Raw genomic sequence first — 18,429 nt, forward strand, 5'->3', positions numbered from 1 at the left:
AAAATATAAAAGCAATAATTTAATTATACACATATACATAAATACATTAAATACTAGTATAATAATAATTTGAAACAACACATTTCAAGTTTCGTGCTGACAAAATAGATTCTATCTGAATTATTTGAAGGTCGTGTTTTATTTAAATCAGTGTCTATACAGTCTTTTATAAGTCATAATAATGAAGCTGGATAGTTAAAAATTTGTCTAAATAAAAGAGCTTTAAGGTATATAATAGGCAAAAATTGACAGCATTCCTTTTCCAATACCAATGTCGACACGAAAATTATTTGAAGCATATATCAACGTTGTCTCTCATTCTAATATTAATTAACTTTACGCTAAAAGCACGAAGCGTTCAACCTAAGTCCGTGGGACTCAAACTATAGACTAATTATTCATCGTTATGGAGTTTTTAAACGGGGGTTCAAAATTCACGTATATTCTTAAGATATATTCGAAGATCACTTCGATGGTCCAAACTATATATATGTTACACAAATGCACTTGGGTAGTCCTAGTTGGATTTTGATTGAAGATCTGTGTTTACATCCAGGCGATGGTTGGCACACCATCAGAGGCGAGGGAGTCTAGAGACCGACGCGTCTTCGGGTTGCTGTCAGTAAAGGGACGAGCTGGAACAAGGCCCGTCAACGCCCTGCAGCTGTTGATCTGGATTCGACGCAAGCTGCAATTTAACAACCATTAATTTTATTAATAACTGGCTGCACCCGCGACTACGTCCGCGTGGCATTTAACTTTTTTTTTTTGTTCTTAAAAATAAAAGTTATAATTTAATTTAATTTAAGTTACTCCTTATTACATCAGCTGCCTGACGATAAAAGTCCAGTTAAAACCGGTCCAGCCATTTCAGAGATTAGCCGGAACAAACAGACAGACAGACAAAAATTGTAAAAAATATTACTTTCGTATATGTACCGTATTTATAATCATATGCATGTAGTAAAAAACGGCTATTTCAACATTACAAACAGACACTCCAATTTTATTTATATATATAGATGTATAGATAATATTTTTGGGCAATTCACACAGCGCTATTTAGTCCGAAACAAAGCAGAATTTGTGTTATGGGTACTAGACAACTGATAGATGTATGTACATATGTATATAGTAAATACATGCATAATATACCTACATAGAAACAGAAAACACTCAGATCAATACAAATGATCATACTCATGAATACAAATGTTTGTACTGTGCGAGGAATCGAATCCGCTACAACGTTCTCTATGACGTTTACAGCTTCCACGAACGATAGAGGGCGAGAGGAGAAGACACTCCAAACCCCCGGTAGGACTTATGGAGCGGTTCAAAGCTAACTTCTGTCTGACGGATACGATTTTAGTCTGTGAAAATACCAGGGGTGTCCCGTGCGCATTATCAACCCTTAACAAACCTTAATATACCCTTGTTGAAAAACCCCTTGATAGAGGTCTTAGAGAAAACTTCGGCAGTAGTTCTAGAATAGAATAGAATAGAATAGAAAATCATTTATTCAAATAAACTTACATTGAAGCACTTTTGAATAGTCATTACATTTTTTAATCTACCGCTTAACAATCTAAATGCACGCATGAGGAAGCTCCTCAGAAACCGCACTGTTTGAGACCACTTAAGTTTCAGGGTGTGGCACTGAATTTCCTATGGTGTGCTATGGTACAGGTAAACAGGTATATAGGTGTACCAGTTGCTATGGTAATAGGTATATTCGACATGTTTACAAAAATGGCACTCTATAATACCCATTAGTGCAGGTAGATAATATGTTTATAGATAAGTCGGTTGACGATAGTATCATAAGGTAAATAATAGTATCTTTCAAGTATCTATATACTAGATCTACCCGCGGTTTCATCTGCATGAAATTTATAGCCTATATGTTATTCTGATATAGTAGAGTATAAGTTATATTACTGTAAAATGTCATCAAGATATCCATTCATACTCACAAACTTTCGCGTTTATCATATTAATAAGATAGTATCTGCAATGTGATGAAATACAGTTGTTGATTGTATAAAAAAATAATGGTGATATATATATATATATATTTTTATAGTAAAGTAATATCTGTCGCTATCTTTGTGGCGAAATCCTTTTGATCTCTGGGTATACTAGCTGTGACCGTGCTTTTACCCGCGTTAAATTTCAATATAAAATATAGCACATGTTTTATTCTGACACATAAGCTATATTACTGTAATATTTCATCAAAATCCGTTCAGTAGTTTTTGCGTTAGAGAGTAATAATAAACATCCTTACTTACAAACTTTCGCGTTTATAATATTATTAAGATATTAGGTTCAAGTCAGCCGTCCCTACAACCTCCATCGACTCCTGAGTCGATGGAGTCGATCGAGCTGGGGTCGCGGATTCCTAAGACGACCTGGCGACTAGTGCCGGGCACTATGGCTGTGCGAAGGAATGCTATGGCGTTTTAAGTGAATAGAAGTGTCATAGTACTCGTCCGTACAACCTCTGTGAGGGGTAGGGGGAAAGGAATTGTTAGTAAATGTAGATTAATCAACCCATTACTAGCAATGTTTAGCCACGCAATTGCCTCTGGAAACCATCGTGAAAAAGTTCTGGCAAATTTGTTACGATGGGCTAACTGACCTAACCTCATCTCATATTATCAAACTCCACTGGTACTTTGTCAGAGTTAACCTTTATCACAGACGAGTTATTTTGACAAATTGTTCAAAATAGATAATGAAATGGTGCACCCATTTCATTATCAATTTTGAACAATTTTAAAACAAAAACTTTGTGACGGAGTCTCCATGAGAGATATTCCCCACGTATAAAAAGATACTTGTATATTAAGGGCGAAATTGGTAATGTGGCATATCAATATATAAAGAGAATGATGGAAGATCGTGGGAAGTGGCAAGAGCTCCATTGCTATGAATTGAGTAAATAGTAAGAAGGAAAGGTTCGATGATGATCTTACTTCTCTAATTTCACATACAGAAGGCAGCAGCCCATCTGTGGAGTTGTTCGGCGAGCGAGGCGACGGCGTCGGTGCATGCTTCGGAATTTCCCGCCCAGCCGCCATCTTGTCGTGCAACTGAGCGAGACGCATGCTCATTTGCCGCCTTTCCTTCTGCTCCCTCTCTCTCTCCCACTTCTTAGCGCTATAACTCCTGATAGAAGATGAGCTGCTCTGCATAGAACTTATACTTGGACGTCGCGAACCTGTGGAGAAGATCAGCATATGTGTCTCATGGAGAATATTCTATTTTGCTCTACTTCTGTTCTTTGTGAAGATGCATAGCTTGGTGAATTGAGTTTTTACTTGCATTAGTGAGAGAGTATGATGTTTTTTATATTTACTTTTATATAGAAAAACTTGTAGTGTATCTAAATATTATATATGTACATATATAGTGTATAAGCATATATAGGTTAACTTCAAACTTTACAATATTAATAAAAAAGTTTTAGCACTGACTTACATTAATATCAAAAAGTGATTATTATTAAATTAGTCTAAATTAAATAATGAAACGTAAGTGTATAGAAATATGAAGCCACTTTCTTTTATACATTCGAAAATACATAATATAATGTGTATATTTAGAAAGTATGTACCTAAGTGATAAGTATTACCTAAATACAGTAATTATTATGAAAATGGTGTAGATATTTACAGTGTTACGCTGAATGGTCAGTTACAGGCAACGCTCACAATTTGCACAGAAATAAAAGAAGGTCGTATATTTTAGTTTAATAATAAGTCTTTATTTAGCATTCTTTTTCTAAGATAGCATGAGTTACGAACAAATTATTATAAAATATCTATTCTTTCTAAATGTCAGTGAATGAGTAAGGACCAAATGGAATAATTCTATATTAATTAAAGTTTCTGTCAGCTTGAGATAGAAAAATATCAGATCTGGACTATTCTGGAAATGAATTTCAGTACAGTGACAACGAACTGAATGACGCACTAGCAATGCGTTATCTATACACATAATTAAAATTGAGTTGTTCGTTAGCAATGTTAAATTAACAGCTTAAAAAAATTAAAGATAGCCTATTGGATTTCTCAGGCACGACAAATTTCATTAAGATTTATAAGTGTCATTATTAAAACAAAATCGCTGTCGCTGTCTGTCCGTCCCTATGTATGCTTAAATCTTTAAAACGACGCAACGCATTTTGAAGCGGTTTTTTTAGCGGTTAATAGTTAGAGTGATTCAAGATGAAGGTTTACATGTATAATACATGTACACCCGTGCGAAGCCGGGTAAAGGGTGAAGGCCGGGTGAAGCTAGTAATTAATAAAAATCACGGGATCTTACTACGTTTTATTTTTATTGAGTTCTACGAATAACTTATTATTAGTATGATATAATTGATTGACTATAAAAGATTTTATGATAAATTTGATTAATTCAATATTATTTCAATTATTTTATCGATTAATTACTGTGATTGCTAATCTTAAATAATAATATTGCTACTACCCTCATTTACTTCTGTGTCCCCATGCATAGCCAATGCTAAGTAGACAGGTTGACGAAGCGTGAAGCGTACGTGCTGAAACCATGAAACTGAAGCCTTGGCCATTCTTAATGAGGTTCTTCTGTAGAAACTATAGCAGTTATTGCTACCGATGTCATTGTTTTCTTTAGTCTAACTCATGTAGTAGCAAATACAGATGGAAAAGTATATAGTAATGTGGACAGATGACCCTATTGCTGGCAATGTACCGTGTTAGGATGACCTCCCTCGAGATTCCCTTTGGAAACCATTGCAATAAATTCCTGGTGAATTGTGTGGCCTAACTGACCTGACCTCATGCTCATCTTATAAACATCCACTAGTGTCCCACCAGTGTAAGTTAGCGCAGACTGATGCGCCATTCAATTACCATCCATTGAAAAGCTATCAGTTACTCATAATTATACTTTAAATTCACTAGTATTATAAATCAGTTCATATTGATTTGATTTGATTTCAGAATCATAACTGGATATCGCTAGCTTTATAATAATCTTAATTAATCTCTGTCAAATTTAGTAAATTGGCAAAGATTAATGAATCAAGGAGAATCTGGCGTCAGCTGCCATAATGACGTCAGTCTGAATAAGATCAATAATTCCGTTATCTGTATGATATTGTAATGTTTTGGAACTAATTCATACACTGTATCTGTCTCTTATAGGTAAAATAATCTGTTAGATCAATTTTAGAAATGAACTTTTTTAGAACCCCGTTTAGTGTTTTTAGTTAACATAAAAATATTTGTGATAGATTCTAAAACATTGGTTCGTTAAAAATACGGTTATTTATTTATCGTTTCTTTCAGAAATATTAATAAATCTATCTAGTTATTTATTTTTTTAAAAAGAAGAATATTTTTTTTTGTTAAACAATCTTTTTACAGGTTACTGATGGATGGATGGTAGATAATGGTAAAAACTACTCCGTTAAAGCTAAAGTAAACAATGCAATGTAATTTTGATCGGAGCTCTAGTATCTTGGTATGCTTTTAATTATTATATAATCGTATCTATTATCTATTTTATAACATTGTTGAGTATGCTATAGTTTTCACAGAACAATCATCTCAGTAATTGCAAATGTAAGTTTCAAGACACAGAACCAAAAACTATTTCATAATAATTTTTGGATCTTTCTGTAATAATTGTAATTAAATATTTGGTACTATGCCATGTGAATACTAAAAAAATGTGAAGTGAAGAATATAATAAAGAATTTAATTGTACAGACCTCATAATGTCCAGGTATAGGTTGTAAGGCTCATTATGAAAGTCGAATAGGCTAAGGCAACCTTGACCAGTTTCATAACATTTACTAATAGACTGTGTAAGAAATAGAAGGATGAGAGGACCATGGCCATCTTGCTAGCGCCGCGCGAAGAGCGCACACGATCATACGACTGACACCACATAGAAGCGACTCACTTGTCCAATAGCCCAAAGGTTTCTTGATAGAGTGCCAATGCCACGAGTAAAGCCTCACACATCAAGCGTACTTACGAGAGAATACCATCAAAACTGTCTGGTTTTACGTTGATGTATCCCAAATATGCCAGGTCTCAGTTCTAGAGAAAGAAAATGAACGTAAACATATCTAACAATTAAAAGAAATTATAAAGTCTGACGATACGAATGTATGTCATGAGAATTCAAGTAGTTACTTGGGTATTAAGTAATTTACTTGGGTAATATTGAGATAGAATGCAGTAGTTGGAGCAAAACTACTTGGAACTGATGTATGATATAGAGATTACTTGGTAAAGGTCTAAGTAAACTAGTTTAAAGAATAAAAGGTTTAAATCATAATATGTGATGCAACATATTTTTCTCTAGAAAATATGGAAATAGAGACAATGGGATCTTAATGATAAGAAGCACTATAGGAATCTTAGAGGAAAGAAACAATTTCCGGAGGAGGGTAAGGACATAATGACAGTTTGAGTCATTTGTAAGAGTGAGGGCCTACATTGTGATATTCCAGCATATTTGGTTCAACATCGCACTGTGGTCGAGCAGTCGCAGACTAGCGCCTGTCCGTGGCCGCTAACACCAAAACGCAACATCTAACGGACACGGGCGTCGCCGGTACGTCTCATGCGCTCGCGCGGACATCCTCCAATGCCCAACGTTCCACTACTGGCGTTACGACCGACACGTATTATGATTGTAACTAACCCAATTTCTGTTGTGATGTCAGCTTTGTAAGACTTGTCAAGACTATCAAGATTCGAATCACCTTCAAAGATGAATTCTATGTCAGCGTCGACGTCACAGAAATTATCTTTGAAGAGAACAATATAACCATCGATGATGATATATTGGGAGATCAGGGGTAGGAATAACAGAGGCAGGTGGGCGTTGTAGGAGGCCGCGTCGTCCACCGACACCCGAACACCGAGACGTGCAGAAATGGGACCGCGCGCTGCATACATTATCCAGATCACCTTTGGCGGCGCACTTAGGCGGGTGCGCGCCGCCGTCCCGCCTTACGGCCTTCAGGTGGCGCGAGATTAGCAAGATGGCCGCCGTGCGCGCCGCACCTGCGCGCGACGCCGACACCGCCACGCCGCCGCCGCGCCGCGACGCGCGCCGCGACGCCGACGACTCCAGCTCCAGCGTGCCGCTCGTGCAGCCGCTGCGCGAAGACGCGCGGGACGACGCACGCGTCCCGCTCACCGTTCCACCTGCGCACGTACAATAACAAACTCTTCTCAATACATTTTTATGTTGGAATGGCAAACAACTTGATGGCCCACCTGACTGTAAGCGTCTAATGATAGGGTACATGAATAGCTAACTATGGACATCATAATGATGTTATCATGTGACTTGTGTTGCCATTCCGGAGAATTAAGATGTTATTGCTATTATCTTGCCTAATCGCAACCTATAACAGAACTTACTCTGAAATATCTTACTCCTGTTACAGTTGGACTTACCTGTGTCATTGAGCGAGTACAAACATGGGGGCGTAAGCCTGGCATCAGCTAAATGCGTGGGGTGATATCGCGCCCTGGTATACAGATGCAGCACCATGCAGAGCAACCCAGCTAGCACAAAGATTCCCGACGCTACGCCCAGCAGCGTCGGCATGTCCGCCGTCAGCAGAACCAGATCTGAAAATGGGTGGGTGCCATAGCTTATACTAGGGTATATAAAGCTTTCATGGACTGCGATGTTCGCTTCATATGTTCGATCAAAGTACATAGACTGTTAACTGTCGTCTATTAATCTTCTCTCTCTAGGTCTCGTGGATCTTTTAAACCTCTATCTCATTAATTTCTGCTAGCAGTGTGCTTTATAAACTGTGATCCGGTTTGAAGTTACCATTAAACGAATCACGTTTTAATCGAAGTAGACTTTATACACTGTTGTCTATTAGAGTGTGTGTCTACCCTCAAGGTCTTGTGGGTCTGTTAGACCTCTATCTTAAAGGCTTGCAGAGTGCTTTGTAAGTAGCTTTGTGATCCGGTGTGAGAGGAAAGATAACAATGATATTTTAGACTAGAGAGGCTTGACAGCTTAGCAACTTACGAGAATTACCACCCGCATTCATGATTCATCTATATTAGGCTAATACCACTTTTCATTAGGTCAGTATTCGGCTTATTTATAATTCAACTCCCAAAAACCCAAGGTTGACTATTACAGTAGAAAAAGTGACTGATTATGTAGATCCAATTATAAGGTCATAACATACCTTCGGTGCAGAAGACTCTTTGTGTGGGTCTAGAGTGGGTTGTGCTGTGGTAGCCAGGGTCGCACTGGCAGTATGCATTATGATTGACCTGCACACAAGATGCGTGCGCATCGAAGGCTCGGCATGTCTGACGGTAGAAACACTGCTCTCCGAGTTTCTTGGCTAAAGTTAAAAGAAGTCCTTCTAAATTATTGAATGATTACTCATCATCATCATCATTTGCTTCTTGCTTATCCCATTTATATGGGGTCGGCGTAATATGTTTTTCTATTACTGGATTATGTTGTTACTCGAGGAACTACATATTATGTATTTTGATGTAGTTTCATCCGCATGAAATTTATAGCCTATATGTTATTCTCATGCTTAAGCGAGGCTAAGCTATGTTACTGTAAAGATTCATCAAATCTGCAAAAATTCATCAATCCATTCCTTAGTTTTTGCGTGAGTAACAAACATCCATCCATACTTAGAAATTTTCGCGTTTATAATAATATTAATAAGATTATGACTGGTATAGTACTAACGTTTGGCGCATCCCTTAGTGACGCCGAGTGCGACGGGGTGTTTGGTGTCGCACTGGCACGATTGCGTGCTCGGCTCGCAGTACACGTGCACCAACTTGGGGTTGCACGTGGTGTCGCACGGCGAGCCCAGGTACATGCCCCTCTCTAAAAAGAAATACAATTACCATAAAAAAACAATTGCAATGACCCGCGCTACTTCGTCTGCATCGCTCTTATTATATACTAGCTGTACCAGTGACTTCGTCCGCGTGTTGTTTAACACTATTTTTCTAAAATAAAAGTAGCCTAAGTTACTCCTTATTACATCAGTTACCTGCCAATAAAAGTCCCGTCAAAATCGGTCCAGCCATTTCAGAGATTAGCGGGAAGAAACAGACAGACAGACAGACAGACAAAAATGGAAGCTGAAATTACAAGCTTTTAAATGACATATAATTTTTATTAAAATGTTGTATACTTTCACTTAAAACAATGTTTGAATGCAGAGGTAGCGCTGAGTCGATTTGGTTGCTCGCGAGTGTAGTAACATTATTATTATTAATGAGAAAATAATTATTATAATTAGACAGCCTCGGTGGTCTAGTGGTTTAACACAACGCTTTACTATCCGATGGTCGCGGGTTCGATTCCTCGCACGGTACAAACATTTGTATTCATGAGTATGATTGTTTGTATCGTTTGTTGTTTGTATCTGGGTGTTGTCTATGTATAACATGTATTTATTTACAAATAAAAATAGTGTAGCAAAGAATTTATATCAGTTGTCTAGTACCCATAACACAAGCTCTGCTTAGCTAGGGACTACATGGTGTTGTATGAATTGGGCTGAAAAAATAAAAAAACTAAAATCCGATTTTATGAATCCTCTCTTTATTAAGTTTCATATCTGCTAAAATATTCTTACCAGTCATTCAATATCCAAACAAATAGATACAATAAATTGTGAACGGAGCAATAATCGTTTGTTTCACGGTCGATACTTTGCGGAATGGTTTTATGTTTCCTTGTAAGGAGATCATGGGACCGATATACGAGAAGGTGGCGTGTTCTCAATAGAGAACTTATACTCGATATTAGATGTCGAACATTTATCTCAGTTGTGCTTTAGCATGTATCTGTATGCCAAAATTTTCTTATCAATATTTTTCTCGATTAATCCTTACCACTTAATTAAGATTATATCAAATTATACTTTGAACTATTTACTATTTTTATTATACACACACCGCACCGACAGTCACCAATAATATTGCTCTTTTTTTATACTCTTTATTTTATTCTAGCTATACCCGCGACTTCGTCTCCGTGGTATTTAAGTTTATTTTTCTACAATAAAAGTAGCCTAAGTTACTCCTTATTACATTAGCTACCTGCCTAAAAAAGAATAATAAATGCTAGCTGCCGGCCAGTGGGCGAAATATGACCCTAACTAACTTAAATTATAAGTTTGAACATTATTTAGATTCTATATATTTGTGTTTGACTATAGTTAGTATACTATAGTTAGTAATGTTTTTTTGTTGATTTAATGTATAAATTAAATATTAGGATTCTGTAATTCAAATTTTTCAAATTCAAAATATATTTTATTCATGTAGCTCTATTACAGACTCTTATGATATGTCAAATCTACCGTTAGTTCGGAATGATATCGAAGAAGAACTGACAAGAAACTCAGCTCGTCTTTTTATCAAATAATAGTGGAACATGTTTATAATAATACACAGTCACTAAAATTCAAATTTGGGAGAATAGGATGACCACCAGCATATGCTATCACAAAGATCCTTCTTTATAAAAACTATAAGTTTGCGCAATTTCACACTCATCTTCACATCACATCACACACTTCATCTTCACACTCATCCGTCCGCGCCATGTCGTTTACGTTATGTCAAATCTACCGTCAGTTCGGAATGATATCGAGATGAGAAGAACTGACAACAAACTCAGCTCGTATTTTTTTCAAATAATAGTGGAACATATTTATAATAATACACAGTCATTAAAATTCAAATTTGGGAGGATAGAGTGACCACCAGCATATGCTATCACAAAGAACTAAAAATTTTATCAGTGTTCGCAACCTGAATACACCAGTCCCCACAAGCAGCACCCGTAATCCTTCTCTATGAAAACTATAAGTTTACGCAATTTCACACTCATCGGTCCGCGCAGTTTTTATAAAAAGGTATACAGAGTTTTTGCTTATTGCTTTATGTATTAATATATACAGAAAACAATCAGATCAACACAAACAGAAATTTTTAGGAAACAGGCATATTGACCACCTCGGTGGTCTAGCGGTCTTGCACACTGCTTTACGCCCGATGGTCGCGGGTTCGATTCCTCGCACGACACAAACATGTATTCATGAGTACGATTGTTTCGGTCTGAGTATTTTCTATGTATAATATCTATGTATTTGTATCAGTTATCTAGTACCCATAACACAAGCTTTAGCTAGCTTAACTTGATGACTAGATGGCGCTGTGTGAATTGTCCTGAGATTATTATTATTATATTTATGAATACAATTATTTGTATTGTACTAGGATTGAACCTGCAACAGTTAGGTGAGGCAGACAACTACACTGCTACACCATTATGACTACAAACTTGGTTTAGGCTGCGTTCATTCCTTCTAATTTACATAGGTATAAACCCCCTATTATATATTCTAAACATTCATTATGATTAAATTCGTTGCGGTACCAAAACTGAAATGCCTAAATTTCCCCCGGGATTCCGATGGGTTTTACTGTTTATTGTCAATTGTAATATATTTATATGTACACTAGCTGACCCGGCAAACGTTGTATTGCCATATAAATTAATATCGTTTTTAAAAAATAGGGGTTAATCGAAAAAGGGTGACAATTGAAGGTTATATATGTTTTTAATGCTAAAAGAAAAATAAATATTTATCCTAATTTTAAACAATAATCAAAATCGGTTAACCCATTTCGAAAGTATGGCAACTCTGTGACATGTGATGTGTTCAATCAGTCGAAAATCTAAGAAGATTTATACAAACTTTCATCCCCTATTTTATCCCCTCAAGGGTGGAATTTATCAAAACCCTTCTTAGGGGATCATTTGTTATAGTAGCTTTATGCATGCAAAGTCTCAGCCCGATCGGTTTAAAATTGACAAAGTTTCATACAAACTTTCATCCCCTATTTTATCCCTTTGGGAGTAGAATTAATCAAAATCCTTTCTTAGCGGATGCCTATGTCATAACATCTACCTGCATGCCAAATTTCAGCCCGATCCGTCCAGTGGTTTGGGCTGTTCGTTGATAGATCACTATGTCAGTCACCTTTGAGTTATATTTATATTTAGAAGATATATATATATATATATATTTAGAAGATAGATTTCCTTAAATAGATAATATCTCTTATTTGCGTATATTACGTATGTATAAAATTTACAAAAAGAATGTAAGTAAGTCCTTTTATCAGTTGTCTAGTATCCATAAGTATAACTTTAAATTTTGAATATATTTTTATTTTTATTTTATTTGAAATATGTTTATTGATTGTGGGGTACACAATTAAAAGGTCTTCGATTTTCAAAATATGTGGACTGTATTTCAATTTGTTTCTTATTCTATGGGTCGGCCGGCCGGAGTGGGGTTTTCTTGGTCGTTGCGCCGGCGGTGGTTCTTCGTCGGTGGCGTATGCGTAAGAGAGCGCGATCGAGAACCAACCCGCCTTTTACGGGCGCCCGAGCGCGTCCTTCCCCACCCCCGCCGAGCTGTGCGCGTCGGCCGTTACCCTCCCGACAATTCCTGCACATGTCGGTGACCGAGGCCGGAACAGCGAATACGCACACATTTAAAATTAAATACAATAGTAACAATACAAAAAACTACAAAAAACCACGTGCGACTAAATGCCACATGTTCAGGCTACACTAAAGCTGTGATCCCTAAGACAATGGGCGGGCATAGAATTCACAGTATCTATGCCGCTACAAAGGGTATATGGTACAAACAATAGTCTAACCTAAACAATAGTCAAAACACTGGAAAAATACAAATTTATACACAAAATTTATTTACATAACTATCGTGGTCCGCAACAGCCTCCCCCGGCGCAGATCTTCGCAGCCCTTATCCCTAGGGAGGACCACCAGCCTTCGGGTCGGCCTTCGAAAAATTCCCTCGCGTCTGTCCGTCCGTACGCGTTCACCGCAACGCCACTTGACCCATTTCCCCGCTTCGGCAGGGCGCTCCCGGCCCAGCTTCCATGCCCGTCGCCTGCATTCGTCTGCGAGCAGCAGCACCTGTGCCGGGGTCCTCCTCACTCGGTCATATGAGGAGAACCGCGTTCTGTCCATTACGGGCTTTGCCTTCGCCCGGGCACGGGCTACCGTCTCTGCAGGGACGGGAATCCTTGGGTCGTTCTTTCTCTGGAGCGTATACAAGCGCCGGCCCGACCGATCTGTCGGCGGCGGTCCGTATTGTATATCTCGCGCGGGTCGCGTCGTTAGTTACGTCGTGGGCGGTCGGTACCCAGCGCCACTGTGTTGGTTCTGTATGTTCGGCGCTTTCTGCCATCCGGCGGGCCGCGTGTGGATTGTATCGAGCGGTGTCGTTTAGTCCAATGTAGCGTCTTCTTCGAGACCGTAAGGAAGACTTCGGCCGCGCGACGACGTTTTCAGTACGTCAGCGGCCAAATTTGCCTGAAGCTCCATCCGGGGTATACTCTGCGCTTTCATGGGCGCTACCCTCGCTTTGGCTGCTACCAGGACGACGTTAACGCTACGATCCTCGCGTTCCGTCCTCCAATACGCGGCTGTGGCATATGCCTGTTCGCTTGCGTCCGTGAATACGTGCAGTTGCGACCGTTGGCTGTCGTTCGTGCCATACCATCGCGGCAATCTCAGTTCCTTCGGCGTCCTCGCTCGCTGGTCCTCACTCACATTCTCTAGCAGGCTCGGTCGGTTTGTATTCCAACCCGCCAGCGTGAATCCTATCCCGCCATGAACCTCTACTACCTCTCGTATGGCGCGGGCTGCTTCCTCTTGAGTCAAAGCTATCGACCCAGTCGTCCATGTAGTGGTTCCTTGTTATGGCGGTGTACGCTGACGGGTGCGACTCTCGGTGCTCTGCCGCGTTCCTGTCTCGAACGCTGTGTGCGATGAACGGTGAGCTCCTCGCCCCGAAAATCATTGAGGTCATTACGTATTTCTGCGGCGGGTTAATCCTGTCATCTTCGCCACAGAAACTGTTGTGCTGCTCTATCTTCTTCCCGTATCTTAATCTGCAGGAACATCTCTCGTATGTCCGCCGTGATAGCTACGGGCTTCTCGCGGAAACGGTATAACACACCGTTAAGCGACCGTAGCATATCTGGCCCATCCAGCAGTACGTTGTTCAAGCACATTCCCTTCGAACGGGCCGCGGCGTCGAATACGAGTCGCAGTTTTCCGGGTTTATTCGGATTCGTCACTCCGAAATGGGGAAGGTACCACGCGCGGTCGTTGTTGAACCGGTCGTCGGTTACTTTCTCGGCGTAACCCTTGTCCAACAACTTGTTTATCTCCGCGGTATACGCCAGCCGGAATTCCGTAGAGCGATCCATCCGCCGCTCTATTATCAGTCGGCTCGCTGCCATGTCGTAGCTGGGAGGTAGAGCGACGTTATCTCTCTCCCACGGCAATCCTACGACGTATCGCCCATCCACTCTCGTCGCTGTGCGGTTGAATGTGGCGACGGCGCGCTCCTCCTTGGCAATGGGTAATCTCTTCGACGATATACCCAACGCGTCGATGTCGTAATGCGCTTTTATTATGCCCTCTATATGCCGCATGTCTGGCTCGGCGTTGCGCTGTGTCAACCGCACGTGGAGGACATGTTCCTCGTCTTCCACGACACTTCTGGGTACCGTTCCGTGGATGACCCATCCCAGTCGTGTCAGCGACGCTGCGGGTTGATTGTGCCTTCCTGTGAGCAGCTTCCGCGTAACAATCAGATGCCAGTTGTCTGACCCGATCAAGACCTTGGGTCTGGCATCTTCGTAGCACACTTGCTCGCAAGTGAGTTGTCGCAGGTGTCCGTACGCGAGTATTTCCGGGTTCACTCGCTGCGTTCCTATGAGATCCCGGATCGTACGCGCCCTCACCGAGTGTTCTTCGTCCGTATGGTGTCGCCCTCTGATGATGACATCAGCCACTCGGCTTGAGGCTTCGTGCCAGCTCGAGGCCGCTCCCTGAATTCTCAGAGATCGCGTCGGACCTTCGGCTCCGATCTGTTCTGCGATCTCCGCATCGATGAGTGTAACCGTCGAGCCTTCATCTAGCATCGCGTACGTCTCTACTTCGCGTCCCGTCTTGCCTTTCACGATGATGGGACACACCTTTAACAACACTTGGCTGTTCTCTGGCAAGCGTGCTGCGGCTGTAATCGCGGTGTCCTCTTGCCGCTTCGGCGGTTCTTCTGGGGGTGCAGCAGGGCGTGGTGTGGCTTACGACACTCTCTCACACCACATTTGCGTGCCTTACACTTGAACCTTCTGTGCGTGCTGTTCATATATCTTATTTGTTTTCGCCCACTCCCATCTGTCCGATAACGACATGTCGTTCAGCTTCTTACACTTCGGCGTTACGTGTGCGCGCCGCAATTAAATTCGGTACTCTGTTCGCTCTTTTCTACGGCGGCGTATAATCCGTCATCTGTCGCCGAGGTGCCGACATCGTTGCTTTCGGTATGGGTTGCCTAGTGGGTTGCTTCGGGGGCTGCTTCGTGGGTAGCGCGCTCGTTCGTCTCGTTGGTGATGCTATTCGCAGATGTCGGGTCATGAGATCGGCTTCGCTCATTAAAAACTCTGCCATCTTGATGATCGTAGGTCTAGTGTCCTCCTTGTTTTTTTCAGCGTAGTGACACCAGTGGACCTGTAAGTGAGGGGTCAGCTTCTCTGACACTTCACTCTCAAGCGCGGGATTATGTAGAAATCTCGCCCCCTGTCGATATCCGCGACGATGGTGGTGATGTTCTGTAGTTTAATGGCGAAGTCAATCACCTCTGTTGTCGATGTTCCTATTACCGGCATCCTTCTCAGATCTTTGAGGGCGCGGTCGATGATGGCCTCTGTCCGGCCGTACCGCTGCTCCAACGTCCTCATGATCTGCGATGGTTCTGTAGCGGATACGAGTAACGCTGCGACTGTCTCTCTCGCTTTTCCACGTAAGCAGGCCCTCAGCCTGGCCAGGTTCTCCGCTGGTGTGATCCTGTACGTCTTTGTAGACTGGTCTACGGCCGCCTTAAACGCTAGCCATTCACTTGCTTCGCCGCTGAAGATCGGGAGATCTTGGGCTTGCCTCGGCGCTACCCTATCCGCTCGTTCGTCCACGGCTCGTTCAATAGCTTTGGCCAACCGGGTGAATCCTTCTTGCATCCCGGCTTCAGGAGCGGGGGACCTCCGTCTTTGCTTCGGCGTCCTCGGCGGTGAAGCTTGCCTTTCTGTTGGCTCTTTCTGCGTAGGCGGTGGGGAATTAATTCTCTGCTCCCCCCGTACTTCGGTACGTTGAAACCAATCCGTTATACGTTGCAGGCCGGCACCTTCCTCGGAGCACACGCTATCTCTATCGGTCTCTTCATGTACCGCGGCGACATCGGCTGCCAACTTCTTTCTAATTAAATCAGCCTGTAATTTCGCCATCTGTAGCGCTGCCTCGTACTCCAGCCTCTTTAATTTAGCTATACCGCTAGCGGTAGAGCGGCGCGATCGCACCGACGCGGCCCGGGCCGGACGTACATCTGTCGTCGGCGGCTGCGACGGTGGCGCCGGTGCGGAGTCCGAGGTAAACGCGGCGCGGGCGGCTTGTGCCTGTGGCGCGCTCGACGGCGCGGCGGACGCGGACATCTGCGTGGTTTCTGAAGGGGACGCTTCTGTCTGTTCATTTTCCCGCGTGGTCTTTTTCTCTGCTCCCGGGGCTTGGCTTCTCGTAGTCGGCATCGTGTTCTGGCACTTGCAAGCCCCTAACCTACCGGTCCCTACCTACCTAACCGTCCCTAACAATCCCTCAGGATAACACCCGAGGGGATGGACTATGGGGATAGGAGGGTAGGAATTACCCCGCAGTGGTGCGTATGTACAGACGGGGCGCTCAGGGCCGGTTCGGACTTTCCGACCCCTTTGGCAGTGCCTACAGTCCGGCCCCCGCTATACGATACACACGTACAGGCGTAATAGTGCTATTCGGTTGCGCCACGGTAACAAGCAACAACCGGCAGTGACACACCACCCACTGCACCGCTCAATGGCGTTAACCCACACTCCGACCGTTTGACACCGTTAGGTGGTAAGAGATGTGAGCCGCGGACACACCGCTTAGACGTTATCTATCCTATATGGCGTAGACGTTATTTATCCTATCCTCGCTGCACCCTCAAGTTTTCACCTTACGACGGCAGCTAAATTCGGTAAGCTGCTAGCGTCGCACCGTTGGGTGATCTTCCTCGGCGAGGTACGTCGCACCGTTGGGTGATCTTCCGCGGCGATTCGTCGCACCGTTGGGTGATCTTCCACGGCGATTCGTCGCACCGTTGGGTGATCTTCCACGGCGATTCGTCGCACCGTTGGGTGATCTTCGGTCTTGATATATTGCGATATATATATAGGTCTTCGATTTTCAAAATATGTGGACTGTATTTCAATTTGTTTCTTATTCTATGGGTCGGCCGGCCGGAGTGGGGTTTTCTTGGTCGTTGCGCCGGCGGTGGTTCTTCGTCGGTGGCGTATGCGTAAGAGAGCGCGATCGAGAACCAACCCGCTTTTTACGGGCGCCCGAGCGCGTCCTTCCCCACCCCCGCCGAGCTGTGCGCGTCGGCCGTCCCACCCTCCCGACAATTCCTGCACATGTCGGTGACCGACGGGCCGGAACAGCGAATACGCACACATTTAAAATTAAATACAATAGTAACAATACAAAAAACTACAAAAAACCACGTGCGACTAAATGCCACATGTTCAGGCTACACTAAAGCTGTGATCCCTAAAATTTACACAATATATATCTATGCCGCTACAAATATTACAAACAATATCTAACCTAAACAATAGTCAAAACACTGGAAAAATACAAATTTATACACAAAATTTATTTACATATTTTTGATGCCGACTCGTGGTCCGCAACATTGATCTTGGGCAGGTGTAATTACATTTAGGGATATAGTCCGACGAGGGATTTGATGGGATCGATCGCAGTGGATTTTGTTGATATAAAAATCATTACACCTTGACGAAGTTACAAAAAAATCATAGCGCGTATATACTTATGATACAGCGCCATCTATTATATAGTTCGTGTACTTTATTTAAAGATTTAATGTTTGTAATTGTCGCATTGTTAGTTATTTCTTTTTTTGGTTTGTTTAATGTGTGTTTTAGTTTTTTCTTCTACTGAAAAATATCATTTCATTTCATTTCATTTATATAAAGGAACAAATTTATACAGTGTATTATAATTATAAAAAAACTTCTATATATCTGTCATACTTGTCTTTTGTCTTGAAATGGTGATGATTATTATTATTATTATACGTAAGACTAGCGGTTGCGGGTGGGTTCACCCGGCACCTGTTTGTTTACGACGTCACATTAGAAACGTCTAAATTTATCAGTGTTTCTCTACAATATTATGCATGTA

At 41.8% G+C, this 18,429-nt stretch overlaps 1 protein-coding gene across 1 annotated transcript in view; it reads right to left on the minus strand.

Annotated features, from left to right (window-relative positions):
* Positions 1 to 619: 619 nt before the first annotated feature.
* The window catches only part of LOC131850488 (uncharacterized), a 31,826-nt gene continuing 14,016 nt past the window's right edge, over positions 620 to 18,429 (minus strand). Inside the window, exons 2-7 of the mRNA XM_059200720.1 lie at positions 8,767 to 8,910; positions 8,240 to 8,401; positions 7,479 to 7,655; positions 7,080 to 7,223; positions 2,982 to 3,226; positions 620 to 688 (exon numbers count right to left, since the gene is read on the minus strand). Of these exons, the coding sequence (XP_059056703.1) occupies positions 620 to 688; positions 2,982 to 3,226; positions 7,080 to 7,223; positions 7,479 to 7,655; positions 8,240 to 8,401; positions 8,767 to 8,910 (941 nt within the window). The remainder of the gene's footprint in view (positions 689 to 2,981; positions 3,227 to 7,079; positions 7,224 to 7,478; positions 7,656 to 8,239; positions 8,402 to 8,766; positions 8,911 to 18,429) is intronic.

This window comes from Achroia grisella, unplaced genomic scaffold (genome assembly GCF_030625045.1).
Source record: "Achroia grisella isolate CSIRO2021 unplaced genomic scaffold, CSIRO_AGI_Agris_v1 utg770, whole genome shotgun sequence".
NCBI classification, from domain to species: Eukaryota; Metazoa; Arthropoda; class Insecta; order Lepidoptera; family Pyralidae; genus Achroia; species Achroia grisella.